An 18,660-nucleotide genomic window follows, 5' to 3' on the forward strand; every position below is an offset into this window, starting at 1 on the left:
TATTACTACTATTTAGATGGTGACAGCTCCCCAAAACAATCAACCAGCTCAAAATGTCAGTAATGCCATGATTGAGAACTCTTAGGTAGAGGAGATAGCACAGGAAAGCCATGGTAGTGAGGAAAATGAAAGCCCATTCAGGAAAAAGATGACTTTAGTTCAGCTGAAGTGTGGATATCAGCAGAGGAAGTCAGAAGATAAAGTTGGAAAGGAGGCTAAGATCACACTGTATGCAGGTTAAGAAACTATCAACTAATTTAGAGGATAAAAGGAAAACACTGAGGATCTCTGAGCAAAGAACTGAAACATCATTTAGGTGGGAGGTTTCATATATGATTGCAGTCTTATCAACGACTTGTCTTTTCAGTTTAGAAGCACTTTTAAGTAAAAGTTTCATCACTCTTTAATGCTTCATTGATGTCTTATCTTCTTAACAATAGTAAGTTCCTAGATAAGAGACATCAAATTCCATAGTTAACAAAGCATACACAGTTGCCTAGCCTGAAATTCAGACTCTTGCTATGCTGCTCTTAACAGCATTGCCACACACCCCCTTCAATTACTAAAAATAGAGAAAACATGAAAAACTTTAATTTCCTCTCTCCTCATTCCCAGTGTATGCTTAGAAATGCTGAGGAACAAAGAAATGGTAGAAAGCCTGAGGCAAGAAAAGAAAAAAAGATCTGAATTAATAATATAAAGTGAAAGTCGCTCAGTTGTGTCTGACTCTTTGCGACCCCAGGGATTACACAGTTTATATAATTCACCAGGCCAGCATATTGGAGAGAGTACAAATTGTACAGTTCAATTCTGGAAATACATGAAAGCAAAACATAGGTCACTAAACTTCAATCATTTTAAGTCTTCCTCTTCAAGAAGGAAATCATTAATAACTCAAGCTTACAAATTTGTACCATTTTTCTTAGCTGTACATAAATTTGTTCAGCTCATTTCAGTTAGCAGTTACTTTCTATAATGATAATTTATAAAAGCTTGAATATAACCAAATCAATATATTTCTAAGAAGAAAATACTAAACTGATTCAGTCTGCCTTTCCTGTTCCTCTCTCTGAAACAAATTAGATACCGAACAAGGTAACCAAGGCAAAAACGCCCTCAAATAAATCAGATTCTTTCTGACAGGTAAAGAATTTAATCTGCAGGCAGGCATTCTGTTCAGAATGATAACCATAATACCAAAGTGCCACTTATTCCTTCTCCAGTGTATCAAATGGAGCCCTAGTGACATTAAAGAGCTAATATGATTTCACTGGTACTCTTTCTACACTCATGGAAAGCTTATGTGCCAAGGTTTCAGTGAACATTCATGAAAGAGCAGCTCAGTTCTCCAAACCACAAGCATGGATCAGGCTAGGTAAAACCTACAATGGGAAAATTTTTTCACATCAAGAAGGAAAGAGCTTCTCTCCCTGTACTTTCAATCAGCTCAGCTAAGTGCTTCCCTTGCTTCACAGATCAAATTTTCAGAGCTAGGCCTACTCTGACAGATTGCAGAGAGTATAAGAAATGTTACCAAGGTGCAAGCAAACTAGTTAGTATTGTCTGTCAATAGATACTAGAGTCAGTAAACATGAGACAAAGGGTAAATGGAGCAGTACTATTAAGTGAATTTTAACAGAGCACTACATTTTCCTTCTTTAAGAAAAAACACTTCGAGACATACATCAGTAGACATTAGTTTCCATCAGAACAAGTTCAGAAACCTCACATTCTTTCAGTCTGTTACCAGCTATAATAGTCTCTTTCCATTTCATGCAGCATACACTTAAAAAGTACATTTTTAATACACTGTACTTAGGCTTACAGTTCTATAAAAAGTTCAGATTTTGTTTTATCTCATATGACAGTTGTATTTTTATCCAACTGGTGCATCAGTTACTTTTTCTAATATTTTCAGGGGTTGAAGGCCACATATAATATTATGCCTTTTATCTCTTGATATTAAGCAATCTGTCAGTGGGTCATGTAGCTACGTATGTATGTGTGTTTTTATTGTCAAAAACAATACAGTGATAAGCAGATAGTGCTTTAGTTTTACCTGTTCATATATTAAAATGGAATGAAATAACAGCTAGCTTTATTGTGTTATGGGCTCCCCATGTGGCACCAGTTGTAAAGAATTTGCCTGACAAGGAAGAAGATGCAAGAAACACAGGTTCGAGCCCGCGTCTGGGTTGAGAAGATCCACTGTAGCAGGAAATGGCAATCCACTCTAGTATTCTTGCTTGGAAAACTCCATGGGCAGAGCAGCTGGTTAGGCTATAGTCCATGGGACCATGGAGCTGGACAGGACTGAGAGACAGAATACATCATCATATTATACTACAGGCCTTGTTCTGGACACTCTGCGTGTGCTAATTTTACTCCTTACAAGGTAGCAACTATTAATATTTACATTCTCATTTTTACAGATGAGTCTGATTTGTTTAGCTGGGCAGTGGAAGAGCCAGACTGGAGTCCAGATTTACCAGATCCAAACCCTCCATTCTTAACCAAAATAGTACACTGTCTTCCTTAGCAACTGGCTTTCTTTCATTTTCATTCCCTCCTTAGTCATTCAAATAGGTATCACTAGACACCAAGATTGTGTCAGAAGCAGGGGCTAAAACAGAGAAGAGAGGAGTCACTCTCCTTAAGAGCTGATGCTTTTAAAGAAGAAACAGACAAGTGATCAAACAATTATTATAGAGTAGTAGCCATTACACTGGGGTTCAGAGAAAGCTTCCCAGAAAAAAAGAGAGGTCTCAGTTGAGAGCCAAAGGGTATGTAAAAGTCAGCTAGATCCAAGGAGGGGAAGGGGAATTCAGAGCATTTTGGGCATGATGCATAAAGAGACAGGGGGTTAGTGAGAACGAAGAATGGAGTACTGGGCAGAAACCAGACCAAGAAGATCATTTTGTGCCATAAAGAGGAGCATGGAATTCTTCCTGTTGGTAATAAAATGTCACTAATGCTTACATCAATAAGCAGTGGGGATTTTTTGTTCTATCATGTTGTTATGATGATTTAAATAAGTGAATACACATAGACTGCTTAGACTAGGGTCAGGTTCATTCTAAGTACTAAATAAGTGGTAGTGCTTATTTTTATTATTAATTCTTAACTATTTCAGATAAAAACTATTAATAAAATTACAGCAGATTTGATACTTTGATATACTTTTGCAGGGAGGGATGAGGAAGGGATGGTGTGATGTGTTAGTCACTCAGTTGTGTCCAACTCTGTGCGACCCCATGGACTACAGCCCACAGAATCCTCTGTCCATGGAATTCTCCAGGCAAGAATACTGGAACGGGTTGCCATTCCCTTCTCCAGGAGGTCATCCTGATCCAGGGATTGAAACCGGGTCTCTTGCATGGCAGGCAGTTTCTTCACCACCTGAACTACCAGGACATCCCTGGATTAGGACCTGGAGAAGGAAATGGCAACCCACTCCAGTACTCTTGCCTGGAAAATCCCATGGACGGAGGAGCTTGGTAGGCTGCAGTCCATGGGGTCGCTACGAGTTGGACACGACTGAGCGACTTCACTTCACTTCTTCACAAATAATAGGTACTAATAGTTATAAGATAAGCAAGTGCAATATTGTTACAGAAGACAAATATCTCTGAAAAGTTTCTCTCAGAAATATTCAGGTATAAATGCGTGAAAGCATCAGAGAAGTTACAGGAGGCTTACAAAAAGACATTTCTAATACTATGTCTCTGTTGTGCTTTCAATTCTTATCAGACAGTATCAAAAACAACTTCAGTTTTTAGTAAACAGGTCTCTTCATCTTTGCTGATAAAGATCAACCATGATTTAGAACAGATTTTAATCAGTTCTAACTTGATACATTAAGAAGCAGTTTTCAAAATAACCTTATGTTATCTCAAGGCTTCAAACAGTTTAATTTGTGTTTTTAGAAAAATGGACAAAACTCGTGAGAAATGTATCCATTATTTTCTACATCTGCTTAGATAAAATTCCCAGAGCCAAAGTGCTTAAGTTTTGTATATAGTTCTGAGAAATCCTTTGTGGTGTTTAAAAAATAAAAACAAAAAACCCATTTAATCATACATGGTTGAACTTCTGGAAGCAAACACAATTTTTATCAAGAGCTTCCTTTATAGGCTGTTAAATCTTTAGCTGAATGAGGCCTACCAACTAGGGACAGTATGAGCAGCTAAAAACATGCTGTCTTCAGATTCTGATCTGCTGCCCAAATTGTTACTATTCAACAGACATCCATCAAACCCCTATGAGGTGCCAGGTACTGTTCCAGGCACTGAAGAGACAACAGTGAACAGAACAACAGGAGAATCCCTGCCCTCATGGTACTTATGATATAGAATGAGAAGACATAGCAAAGATAAGTGTATAGTATTTCAGCAGGTGAAAGTGCTTTTGAGAAAAATGAAAGCAAGGAAAATAGCAAAGGGGAGTGCTTGAAAGTTGTAATTTCAGATACAGCAGTCCTTACTGGCAAATAAAATGACAGGTGAGTGAAGATGTGACGGCAGTAAAGTCAATCTGGAGAAAAAAGTTGAAAGAGGTGATATGGGTATCTGGAGGAATAATATTCCAGGTAGAGAAAACAGCCACACATCCCAAGCTTGTTTGCAGTGTTTAAGAAACAGCAAGGAGTTTAGCATGTTCAGTTCAAGGCATCAAGTGGGAAAATAAAATAGAAAGTCAGAGAGGTCATTGTGGGCCAAAGTATGTGGGACCTAGTAGGCCATTTTGTGGACTTTGGCTAGTTCTCTAAATATAAACAACAACAACAACAACAACAACAAAAAACACTGGAAAACTTTAAGAAGAGTGATATGACCTGATTTTTATTTTTAAAGGATCACAGCAGCTCACACGTTGAAGACAGGGTGTAGGAGGACAAGGGTAGAAGCAGGGTAACAGTAACTAGAATAATTCAGGTGAGAAATGACATTTTCTAGGAACAAGATGGTTACAGTGGAGGTGGTGAAAGTGGTCAGGTTGTGGATTTATTCTGAAAGTAGAATAAAGAATATTGCAAGACAGACTTGATGCTAGGTGTGAAAGAAAGAGGTGGTGAGGATGACTCTTGCATTTTGACAGAGGAACTGGAAAGACAGGGTTGCCACTGAGAGAGATGGGAAGGTTATTGGTTGAGGAGGTAGCAGTCTGGGAAACAGGGTCTGAAATGTCTTACGAGACACAGATGTAGTTATGGCTGGTAGGTATTTGGATATGTGATTTTGGAATTTGTAGGGAGGTACCACCTGGAGATATATAAATCTGGGAGTCATCAGAATGCAGATGATTCTTGGAGTGATGAGATTAGCAAGGAAAAAAATATAAGAATTTTGTACAGCTCCATAAATGCACTACAAATGAATGATACTCTCGAGTATTAAAGTATATCTGAGTCTGAAATTCTGTTGAATTTTAAAACATTTAAGACAGAAATTAATGTGCTTAAAAATCAAGTTTAAACTTCTAAATACAGCATGAATGCAATGGTATCTTGCTATAATGACATCCTTGAGATTCACACTACTGTAGCTCTTAAGTCTAGAGATCTTGTTTTTTATCTTTGAACCCTTGGTTTCTGGTATAATATCTCACAGAGCAGTGGCTCAGTAAATAATTACTGAAACTGATGAATTAGTGAAAAAGTATTTGTGATATTAAAGAAATTTCCAGGAAACACTAAAATGAAAATCAAAACTACAGTGAGATATCACTTCATACCTGTTAGAACGGCTAGCATCAAAAAGACGGATTAACAAATGCTAGTGGGGATGTAAAGGAAAAGGAACCGTTGGGCACTCCTGGTGAGATTATAAATTGGTACAGCCACTATGGAAAATAACACAGAGGTTCCTCAAAAATTAAAAATAGGACTACCATGTGACTCAGCAGTTCTACTTCTAAGAATCCATCTGAAGGAAGTGAACACCTCACCAATAGATCAGCCTCTGAATTCCTCCATTTGGCTACATGTCAGATGCTAGAACCCTGATAATTATTTGGCAAGAATAAGAAGGAGGGGTGGGGAATGCTTAGAGGGATTGTTATGATCTATCTCACTTGTCACAACCAAGATCTTATCTTTGTTTGATAAATGTATGTATGTATGAAGGATATTACATTACTCTTTCTCATTACTTTGCACAGTGACTCCAGTCAACTAGAAGCATCCATTTGCTTAGGGCAGCAGTTCTCAAGCTTTTTGGTGGCAGGATCTCTCCACACTCTTAAAAATTATTGAGGACCCCAAAGATGTTTTGTTAATTGATATAATATTGACATAATTTACTATATTAAACCTTAATACTGAAATATTTTTAAAACATAAGAGTACATAAGCACACACATGCTGTCACAATGACAAAATCATTATATTTTAAAATTTCTGAAAAACTCTATTGCACACTTGGGAGAGAATGAGATCACATTTAGAGAACTACTGGCCTTGGCAAAGATTAGGGTTATCAAATAGGATGGCAAAAAAAAAAAAAAAGCCAATATTCAGCTTATTTCTAAAACTGGCAATTTTTGAGTCATTAGCCAGAAAGAAAGAATTTAAAGTCCCTGCTTCCTATTGGAATTCAGGGAGGAGCCTGTCTTTTTGAGATGATAGGGGTATGTATAATGGTATTTCTCACAGAACAGAAAACAAATTATAGAGGGTCTAACCTAGTACTCTCAAACTTCCCTTGTTTTCATGTGTAGCAAAGGGACTTAAGACCACCTGTGGTGAATACAGACCATAATCAAGTTGAGAGCCAATGGATCTTTCATGGGCCACTATGGTGCAAAGTAAATGAATTCAATGGTAAAGGAAGAACAATGGACAATTCAGAAGGCTGAATGGAAGAGGTGGAGCTCCAGAGGAATCCATTAAAACAAGATTAGATTCAAGGCAGGATCAAGTCAGCCAGGGAAGACTATGAAGCTCTGACTGAGCCAGAAGAGATTAGGAAGTCCCCAGCTGCCAAATACCAGCAAGACACCTAATATATAGGGGCCATCACCATGGTGCTGTAGAAACCTCAGAGAAGAACTTTCCCTCCAAATCCTTCAGGACACATAAGCTTATCCTTAGGCTGTCCCAGTTGCCACTTCTGCTAGAAGAGAAATGCGTTAATATCCAGAAAAACTGAATATTTAACTAACAAATTAAAACCCTCAAGAGACTAAGATATAAACTTTTGACTGAGAAGTTTAAATTCTGTTTCTCCAATACCTGCCCAAGGCACAGAGTTTTGATTCTAGAAAACAAAGGTTATGTTTCCTATGTTGTAACTTCTTAAAATTTTAATGCCACTATTTATGATATTCCTTTTAAAGAGAGTCTACTTTTAACTATAATAAATATCTTATTTAACTGACCAATGATTCAGACAGTTCCTTTTATTTATAGCAAACCTGTAAGAAGGATTTGATGACACATATGCTCTGCAAGGCAGGACATAAGTACATAAGTGCAGAAATTAATTCCTCAATAACAAGGCAGAAATTAGAAAGAGGTCTGTGCTACTGAATAAAGAACCCTCTGGCTCAGTGCATGTTCAGTCATGTCTGACTCTTCGTGACACCATGGACTATAGCTCCCCAAGGCTCCTCTGTTCCATGGATTTTATAGGCAAGAATACTGTAGTGGGTTGCCATTTCCTCCTCCAAGGATCTTCCTGACCCAGAGATTGAACCCATATCTCCCACCTTGCCAGGTAGACTTTTTACCACTATCAATTCAGAGACGTGCATCTAAAGATATAACAAAAATAACAAGAAAATTCCACTGGATCAAAGATTTAAGTGCAAAATCATAAAAGCACCAATAATATTTCAATGGCATTTTCTAAGATAAATGAAATAAGTCAGACAGAGAAAGACAAATACCCATATGATCTCTTATATGTGGAATGTAAAACAAACCAACCAGAACAAAACAACCCCAGCTCATCTTGGGTATAATCAAACAAGTGACCAGAAAGGCAGGACAGGCCCAGTCCACAGGACATTTAGAAGATACAATTAAAGTTTAGAAAGCATCTGATAAGTAATGAGGAACCAAGGAAGGTTTCTGATAGGAGAGTGGCCAGGGCCTCAGCAGAATGTACAGGATGAATCCAAAGAAGCAAGAGAAGAGGACAAAGACCCACTTAGGAGGGCTTTTAAATATCTGGGTTCATCCTGTCTACTTTGGTTCTATGTGGAAACCATGTAGCACTGTAGTCATCTAGGAGGTCTGATTTAAGCGGCAGAGGAGAAAACTGCCCATCACAAAATATCTTCCCATTGACTCTGATAAAATGGTAATTATTTTTATATTACTCAGTGCTCATGGGACTTAAGGCCTCTTTTGAAATTCATGTGCTGTGTGGCCAGGGAAAATCTGCAGCAGCAAATCTTTATCTTGTTTTCACTGGTTTACCACTCAGGCTATGAAGATACTCAGCAAAAGATTTTTTTTTTTTTTTTTTGATAAATGGTAAGAGAAAAGTTTACTACAAAGGATGAAATCAATGTTGTGAAAAATTCAGGGCAATTGGGGGTCAGATTAAGAGCATCAACTGACTGAAGCAAAGAGAGTGATGTCACCAGAGCCCCTAAGGGTCAAAGAGGCCAAGAACAGTACGGATGAAGGAACCTCAGGAAAGGTTTCACCCTTTTTACAGCTGTACTTAAGGCCAGCAGCTCTATCCATAGTCCCTTTCATTCCTCATTCTTGGATATTGATTGTAGGATGGGAGAATAAAGCAGAACTAAAAATGTCTTGGTATTATCTCTTTGAAGAATACATCTTGAAATCACATATCTGTGTTCACATTACCAGTGCAGTCACAGCTTTTTTGAATAAATTAGTGAAGTTCACCAGTGGTTCAGTAAGTAAAAATATGCTTTACAGAAACTATATGCATTTACTTTTGGATATTCCAATTGCTGTAATGAAATAAATTGTAATCACAACATTTTAAAATAAAACAAAAATCTATTGAGATATCTTATCTTTTTGGATATATTTTCCAACATCTGACAATAACCATAATTACTCTTTCATAAAAAAAAAAAATTATTGGGCTTCCATGGTTAAGAATCTGCCTTATAATGAACTAAATATTGGTTCAATTCCTGGTTCAGGAAGATACCATATGCCACAAGGCAACTAAGATCCATGCGCCACAGCCACTGAGCCAGTACTCTAAAGCCCATGAGGCACAACTACTGAAGCCTGCATGCTCTTGCCCGGGGCCAGCGTGAGGAACTCCACCCATGGCAAAGGTCATGAGGAAGGAGGCTTGGCATACGCAAAGGCGTGATCAAGCCTCAAGAAACCCCCTGTTCCCGAGCATCTAACCCCAAAACCAGAGTCTGTTTTATGCTCTCACCTACACCTCTGACTTTAAGGGGGGCTCTCCCCCATAACCGTTTCTCTCGGAGAAGGAGTAAACGTGCAGCTCCAAGGCAACAAAAATTCTTGGGCGTGACAAGAGTGTTTCAGCTTACGGACTCCTCTGAAGGTTATCTAGCCCACCTGTATAGGTTCGTCCGGCCACATGTGATTGTTTATAGCCTCCCAATCTGAGAGGCATGAGATGTTTTAGACTTACTAAAGGCAAATTCTTTTGGGGAGTTAGAAATTATTAGTATAGTGGGTTGGTTAGGAATTATATTGGTGAAGGGTTCTTCATTTGTTGTGTCAATAATTGCTGCTAATTCCCTGCTCTGGGTGGGACAAGGATGTCTCAGGTCAAACCTCTCTGCTGACAGACTAGCTTGTGTGACAGGATTATTCATACTCCTGCCACATGACTGTTTACTACCTCTTAACCATAAACAGCACAGAGAGTTTTGGAGCATTTTGAGAGTCTTAATTAGCATAGGGCTTTTTCTTCTTGTTGAGTCAATGATTGCCACCAGGCCTCCATATCCTTAGGTACCTGGGAATATATTAATCAATGTATTTGGAATATAGAAAAGGAAATACAGTAATTTTTGATGTTAGCAATACTAGACTTTTTGAGTTAATGGATTTTCTCTTTTGTAATAGATCACTGTACTTTGTTATAAATCACTGTGTCCTTGCTATGTGAAAATGTAAATTTATCATATCTTAAGACTAAATAGATCTTAAGGGGAACATTGGTGAAAGGATTTTCAGTTGTTGGGCTGATGTTTGCTGCTAAATCTCCATGTTCCCTACACTTATAATGAATATAACTAGCATATAGGAAGAAATAAGTATTAACCTTTAAGCATACAGGAGAAATAAGTATTAACCTTTAAAATTAATCATGTTAACCTTAGGTTAAATAAATTCCTTTCTTGATTGTAACTCACTACACCCTCACCCTATAGGAATGTAACTTTATTTGGAGGGTGGTGCCTGGTTTAAGAAAAAACACCCTTGGAAAAAATGAGGTTTTGGTTATCAGAAAGAAAGGATCATAAAATGTCAGCAGGTCTCACTCATGGCCAGAAGATGATGTACCTTTTTTTATACATTTATGTGAAGCACCTGATTTTGATAAAGGTCAGGACTGCTGACCCCCACGTGACTCTGTATTCATCCCTATGTGTAACAAAAGGTATATAAGCAAACCCCAAAATAAAGAAATCGGATCAGTTTTCGGAAAGACTGATTCCCCCATGTCGCTTCTTTCTTGCTCCCGTTTTTCTAGCTGAATTCCCATCTGGAGCATGGATGCTATTCCATGTAATCCAAGTTATTCAGCCTCTTTTTCTCCACTATCTTCCTACTACACTATCCATTTCTAATCTCTCTATATCTGTGATTAAATATGTATTTTTCCAAAGACGCCGACTCCGTCCCCACCTTCGAATCACCCTGGATCCACTGGGGCTGGACCCTGGTATGCTCTAGAATACATTCTCCACAACAAGAGCACCCCCAGTAATGTGGAGCCCACTCGCCACAACGAGATAAAGTCCAAGTGCAGCAAAGAAGGCAAGCACAGCTGAAAATAATAAATAAATTAATTTAAAAAATTACTTAAAGGCAGAGTCAGTATGTTGAGGGAAGTCTAATATTAAGTGGAAGGAGATAATAGAACATGAGCCTATAACTACAGAACATCCTCATTTTGAAAAAACAAGCTTTTAAAGACAATTTCCAGAAAAGTGTACAAAATCCCTTATTTGTTTACACATGATTCAGCTTATATGCCACAATAAAAGTAACCTCTCTGTTTTTAAAGTATCCTCTTTCCAATCTGAGCTCTTGTTCAGGAACCTAAACTCTTAGAACCATGAAAAACTTACAGAGCAAAAGGCTTAAAAAGTGAAATCCAAAGTAAATTCAAACACTAAAATTTTCTTAACTTTGCAAACTGTATCTTAATAATGAAAATGCTCTAATAAAATTTATAGTCACCCAGAATAAGAGGTTTCAATTATAAAATATTAGCTATTTGTTTTTCAAATAAATTTTAGGAGTTTAACAATGAAATACTTTTGAAGGAAGGAAATTTTATTACTTTTAGCAACCACCAGGCATGCTTCACTCATTTGCAATTAGTATACTATATAAAAATAGAATTGTAAAAGCAGATTAGAAGTGTTTGAAAAATGGCTAAAAAAAATTGGAAGAACAAGAAATAAAACAGTAAAAGAAACAAAAGGCATCCAAGTTAGAAGGAGAAAAGCAAAATTATCTCTCTTCATAGATGATATGAACTTATTGCAGAAAACCCTAAAAATTCTACAAAGAAAAAAAAACAAACCCGCTAGGACTAATAAATGAATTCAGAAAACTAGCAGGATACAAAATTAACATGCAAAAATCAGTTGCATTTCTATACACTTAAAACGTAAAATCCCAAAAGGAAATGAAGAAAGATTTCATTTACAATAGGTCAAAATGAATAAAATATTTAAGAATTAACCACGGAGGTAAAAGACTTGTAGAATAAAAACTACAAAACAATATTAAATCATTAAAAAGACAAATAAATGAGAACACACTGCATTTTCATGAACTGAAAAACAATGTGTTAAGACAGCAATATTACCCAAAGTGACCTATAGATTCAGAATGATCCTTATCACAATACCAATGGTACTGCTTATAGATATGCAAAGAAAAAGAAACCTGTCCTAAAATTCATGTAGAATCTCAAGGGACCACCTCAAAGAGTCAAAACAATGCGGAAAAAGAATGACGTTGGAAGACTCACACTTTCTGATTATTAAATATATTACAAGGCTTTGGTAAATAAAACACTGTGGTACTAGCATAAACACAGGGGAGCATACAGATCAGTGAAATAACACAGAACCCAAAAACAATCCTTGAGTATATGGTAAACTGATTTTGACAAGAGTGGTTAAGACTATTCAGTGTGGAAATGACAAGTCTTTTAAATAAATGTTACAAGGGAAACTCCACTGAGTTTTGCCAAGAGAATGTACTGGTCATAGCAAATACTCTCTTCCAGTAACACAAGAGAAGTCTCTACACATGGGCATCACCAGATGGTTAACACCGAAATCAGACTGATTATATTCTTTGCAGCCAAAGATGGAGAAGCTCTATACAGTCAACAAAAACAAGACCAGGAGCTGTGGCTCAGATCTTGAATTAAGACTGAAATTGAAGAAAGTAGGGAAAACCACTAGAGCATTCAGGTATGACCTAAATCAAATCCCTTATGATTATACAGTGGAAGTGAGAAATAGATTTAAGGGCCTAGATCTGATAGAGTGCCTGATGAACTATGGAATAAGGTTCGGGACATTGTACAGGAGACAGGGATCAAGACCATCCCCATGGAAAAGAAATGCAAAAAGCAAAATGGCTGTCTGGGGAGGCCTTACAAACAACTGTAGAAAGAAGAGAAGCAAAAAGCAAAGGAGAAAAGGAAAGATATATCCATCTGAATGCAGAGTTCTAAAGAATGGCAAGGAGAGATAAGAAAGCCTTTCTCAGCGATCAATGCAAAGAAATAGAGGAAAAGAACAGAATGGGAAAGACTAGAGATCTCTTCAAGAAAATTAGAGATACCAAGGGAACATTTCATGCAAAGATGGGCTCGATAAAGGACAGAAATGGTATGGACCTATCAGAAGCAGAAGATATTAAGAAGAGGTGGCAAGAATACACAGAAGAACTGTACAAAAAAGATCTTCACGACCCAGATAATCATGATATTGCGATCACTCACCTAGAGCCAGACATCCTGGAATGTAAAGTCAAGTGGGCCTTGGAAAGTATCACTACAAACAAAGCTAGTGGAGGTGATAGAATTGCAGTTGAGCTATTTCAAATCCTGAAAGATGATGCTGTGAAAGTGCTGCACTCAATATGCCAGCAAATTTGGAAAACTCAGCAGTGGCCACAGGACTGGAAAAGGTCAGTTTTCATTCCAATCCCCAAGAAAGGCAATGCCAAAGAATGCTCAAACTACTGCACAATTGCACTCATCTCACACGCTAGTAAAGTAATGCTCAAAATTCTCCAAGCCAGGCTTCAGCAATACGTGAACCGTGAACTTCCAGATGTTCAAGTTGGTTTTAGAAAAGGCAGAGGAACCAGAGATCAAATTGCCAACATCTGCTGGATCATGGAAAAAGCAAGAGAGTTCCAGAAAAACATCTATTTCTGCTTTATTGACTATGCCAAAGCCTTTGACTATGTGGATCACAATAAACTGTGGAAAATTCTGAAAGAGATGGGAATACCAGACCACCTGACCTGCCTCTTGAGAAATCTGTATGCAGGTTAGGAAGCAACAGTTAGAACTGGACATGGAACAACAAACTGGTTCCAAATAGGAAAAGGAGTACGTCAAGGGTGTATATTGTCACCCTGCTTATTTAACTTACATGCAGATTATATCAGTAGAAACACTAGGCTGAAGGAAGCACAAGCTTGAATCAAGATTGCCGGGAGAAATATCAATAACCTCCGATATACACATGACACCACCCTTATGGCAGAAAGTGATGAAGAACTAAAGAGTCTCTTGATGAAAGTGAAAGAAGAGAGTGAAAAAGTTGGTTTCAAGCTCAACATTCAGAAAACAAAGATCATGGTATCCGGTCCCATCACTTCATGGCAAATAGATGGGGAAACAAGTCAGCAAATAGTGCCTGACTTGATTTTCCTGTTCTTCTGCAGGTGGTGACTGCAGCCATGAAATTAAAAGACGCTTCCTCCTTGGAATGAAAGTTATGACCAACCTAGATAGCATATTCAAAAGCAGAGACATTACTTTGCCAACAACGGTCTGTCTAGTCAGGGCTATGGTTTTTCCAGTGGTCATGTATGGATATGAGAGTTGGAATATAAAGAAAGCTGAGCGCCAAAGAACTGACGCTTTTGAATAGTGGTTTTGGAGAAGATTCTTGAAAGGCCCTTTGACCGCAAGGAGATCCAACCAGTCCATCCTAAAAGAAATCAGTCCTGAATGTTCACTGAAAGGACTGATGCTGAAGCTGAAACTCCAATACTGTGGCCTCCTGATGCAAACAGCTGACTCACTGGAAAAGACCCTGATGCTGGGAAGGATTGGGGGCAAGAAGAGGAGGGGACGACAGAGGAGGAGATGGTTGGATGCCATCACCGACTCAGTGGACATGGGTTTGGGTGGACTCCCGGAGTTGGTGATGGACAGGAAGGCCTGCCGTGCTGCGGTTCACGGGGTCGCAGAGAGTCGGATACGACTGATGGACTGAACTGAACTGATGAAGAGTGCATCATATGAAATGTCGGGCTGGATGACTCAAGCTGGAATCAAGATGCCAGGGAAAATACCAACAACCTCAGATATGCAGATATCACTCTAATAGCAAAAATCAAAGAGGAACTAGAGTCTCTCGATAAGAGTGAAAAAGGAGAGCTAAATAGCTGGCTTAAAATTCAGCACTGAAAAACCTAAGATCATCACATCTAGTCCCACCACTTCATGGCAAATTGAAGGGGAAAAGGTGGAATTAGTAAAGGTTTCCTTTTCTTGGGCTCAAAATCAGGGCAGATGGTGAATGCAACCACAAAATTAAAAGACTCTTGCTCCTTGGAGAGAAAGATATGAGAAACCTAGACAGCATATTAAAAAGCAGAGACATCACTTTGCCGACAAACATCTGTGTAGTCAAAGCTGTGGTTTTCCCAGTAGTCCTGTACCAATGTGAAAGTTGGACCATAAAGAAGGCTGAATGCTAAAGAATTGATGCTTTTGAACTGTGGTTCTGGAGAAGGCTCTTGAGAGTCCCTTGGACTGTAAGGATATCAAACCAGTTAGTCCTGAAGGAAATCAGCCTTCAGCATTCATTGGAAGGACTGATGCTAAAGCTAAAGCTCCAATACTTTGGCCACCTGATGCAAAGAGCTGATTCACTGGAAAAGACCCTGGGGCTGGAAAAGACTGAGGGCAGGAAGAGGAGGGGGTGATAGAGAATGAGATGTCTGAATGGCATCATCGACTCAATGGACATGAATCTGAGCAAACTCTGGGAGACACTGGAGTACAGAAGAGCCTGCCCTGCTGCAGTCTAAGGAGTCTCAAGGCATAGCGACTTAGAACTTAGTGACTGAACAGCAAAAATTAAGAGAATTTCGTTCCTTTTCTTAAGTTCGAAAATGATCTTGTGGTTGTTAAAAATTAACAACCTGTCTTAGTGGTTCAGACAGGAGAGAATCTGTCTGCAATGCAGGAGACCCGGGTTTGATCCCTGTGTCAAGAAGATCCCCTGTAGAAGAGAATGGCTACCTACTCCAATATTCTTGCCTGGAGAATTCCATGGATAGAGGAGCCTGGCGGGCTACAACCCATGTGGTTGCAAAGAGTTGGACATGACTATAGATTGAAATATTTATAAATGAAATGATAAAATGTTTGAAATGCTAAATTTATTTAGGTGGGAGGAGCTCATGAGTGATTATACAAATGAAACAAGATTAGCCATATACTGATTATTGTTGAAGCTGCTGCTGCTGCTGCTAAGTCGCTTCAGTCATGGCCGAGTCTGTGCAACCCCATAGACGACAGCCTACCAGGCTCCGCCATCCCTGGAATTCTCCAGGCAAGAACACTGGAGTGGGCTGCCATTTCCTTCTCCAATGCATGAAAGTGAAAAGTGAAAGTGAAGTCGCTCTTTCGTTTCCGACTCTTAGTGACCCCATGGACTGCAGCCTACCAGGCTCCTCTGTCCATGGGATTTTCCAGGCAAGAGTACTGGAGTAGGGTGCCATTGCCTTCTCCGATTGTTGAAGCTGGGTGATGATTAAATATGTGTATATCATACTATTCTGCCTACTTTTCTGTATTTAACATTTTTCATAATAAAAATTAAAAACAATCTTTGCAATTTTTAATACATAAGCTAAATATTTTTCTTATAATTAAATATACAGCATTTATTAGTCAATAATTCAAATTATGATATGATTAACAAACAGCAAAAAATAACTACAGGTATATTTTATTACACCCAGTACTTTTTACATTTTGCTGGTATCACTGACTTCCTTGAAACCTTTTCACATTGTGGTTTCAATGTTCAATTCAACAGCAAATGTTTCCTAGGAACACAGCAAATATCTCACCATTTTTTGGCATCCAAAAAGAAATATTTTACATTTATGTGCAACTCACCTGCTGTAAAATCTTCAGTCAGATCAATGAATGCATGAGAATGTGGAATTCGCATTTTATTTCTAGTGGTCAATGCAGGATGCCATGATAAATTTCTAAAAAAAAAAAAAAATTTTTTTTTCTCTTAGGATAAACAGCAAATGAGTACTGTTTTAAAACAAAAATTTCTGCAAGTGAGATATTTTAAAAACTTATTTATTCTTAGTTTTTTTACATACTCTAAACTTTACTCCTTTGAAGTACACAATGTAGTGGTTTTAGAGTATGTCCACCACGTGTAGTATGTGCAGCCATCACCGCAATCTAATTTCAAAACATTTTTTTGTTACTGTGTTTAACTGTTGATCGGCATCTGACTTGTTTCCTCGCTTGGCTAGTAAAAGTAAATGCTGTTTTTATTCATGTACAAGTTTTTCTGTGAACATATACATATGTTTTTGATTTTTCTGAGTATATATAAGAGTAGAATTCCTGAGTCGCATGGCAATTCCATACTTTCTGAAGAACTGTCAAACCATTTTCCAAAGTGGCTTCATCATCCAACATTCTCACTAGACATGCATGGGGGTTGTAAGATCTCTATTACACTGTAAACACTTATTACTGTCCCTTTCTTTTATTATAGGTATTCTGAAAGATTCTTATGGTTTTGATTTCTATTTTCCTGATGTCTAGTGATGTTTACCATGTTTTCATGTGCTTAATGGCCATTTGTACATCTTTGGAGAAATGCCTAATCAAATTCTTTGCCTATTTTTAAATTGAGTAGTTTATTGCTTAGAGCTATAAAAATTCTTTATGTAGACTAGATCCTAAATCTTTATCTGGTGTATGATTTGCCAATATTTTCTCCCAATCTGTACACTGTCTTTTCAGTCTCTTGACAGTGTCCTATGCTGTATAAAATCTCTTTTTATTTTGATATATCCAATTCATCCAATTTAACTTGTGTAGCTTTTTTTCTTTTACTACCAGGTATAAGAAGCCATTTCCAAATGCTTTTTTCTAAGGGTTTTATAGTTTTAGCTCCTACATTTGCTACTATCTTTAATTCTTTAAGTGTAAGAAAAGTAACTTGATATTTTCATGAGTGATACTTTCCCAAGACTGTGGAGAGTGATAATTACCTTTTAAAAATATTAATTCCAAAGTTCTGAGCCATGCAAAAGAATGAATTTAGATCCCCTACCTCATACCATATTCCAAAAATTAACTCAAATGAGTCAAAATGCTAAAAGAAATAGGAACTCTTAAACATTGGTGGTAGAAATACAAAATGGAAAACAGTCATGGAAAACAGTTTGACAGTTCTTCAAAAAGTCAGACACTGAACTGCCATTTGACTCTGCATTTCTATACCTAGGTATATACCCGTAGGAATTGAAAAAGAGGCATTCAAACCAATACTCATACATGAATGATCTCAGTAGTATCAAATATCCACCAATGGATGAATGGATCAACAAAATGTCATAGCCACACAATGAAAATAATGTCTAGTCATAAAAACAACCAGAGTACAGATAAATGGTACAATATGGATGGACTTTTAAAACATGCTATGTGATAGAAACTAAATTCAAAAGGTCATATCTTATATGATTTTGTTTATATGAAATACCCATAATAGGAAAATTCTAGAGACAGAAAGCAGTTTAGTGGTTACCAAGTGCGGGAGTAAAGGGGAAAGGGAGCGTGAGTGCTCAATGGATACAGGGTTTTCTTTTGGAGAGATGAAAAGCCATTGAAATCAGGTGATGGTTGCACAACATTGTAAATGTTCTAAATATTACTAAACTGTACACAATAATGGTTACCTTTAATAATGTGATGTGAATTTTACCTCACTAAAAAAACCAACAGTGCAAAATTTACATTTACCCTTCATTTAATTTCTCCAATGTTAACATCTAATATAACCTTAGTACATTTATCAAAATCAGGAAGGTCACACATGTAGACTATTGGGAACTATAGAAAGAAGAGCAAGTTTAAACAAAATCATGCCCCCATAACTCCCCATCAATGAAGAATATTCCAATGTCAAAGGCATTCC

At 37.7% G+C, this 18,660-nt stretch overlaps 1 protein-coding gene across 1 annotated transcript in view; it reads right to left on the minus strand.

Annotated features, from left to right (window-relative positions):
• Window positions 1-18,660, minus strand: part of ITFG1 (integrin alpha FG-GAP repeat containing 1) — a 307,723-nt gene that overhangs the window by 261,545 nt on the left and 27,518 nt on the right. Inside the window, exon 6 of the mRNA XM_068991936.1 lies at window positions 16,605-16,699. Coding sequence (XP_068848037.1) covers window positions 16,605-16,699 — 95 coding nt within the window. The remainder of the gene's footprint in view (window positions 1-16,604; window positions 16,700-18,660) is intronic.

This window comes from Capricornis sumatraensis, chromosome 20 (assembly GCF_032405125.1).
Source record: "Capricornis sumatraensis isolate serow.1 chromosome 20, serow.2, whole genome shotgun sequence".
Classification (NCBI taxonomy): Eukaryota; Metazoa; Chordata; class Mammalia; order Artiodactyla; family Bovidae; genus Capricornis; species Capricornis sumatraensis.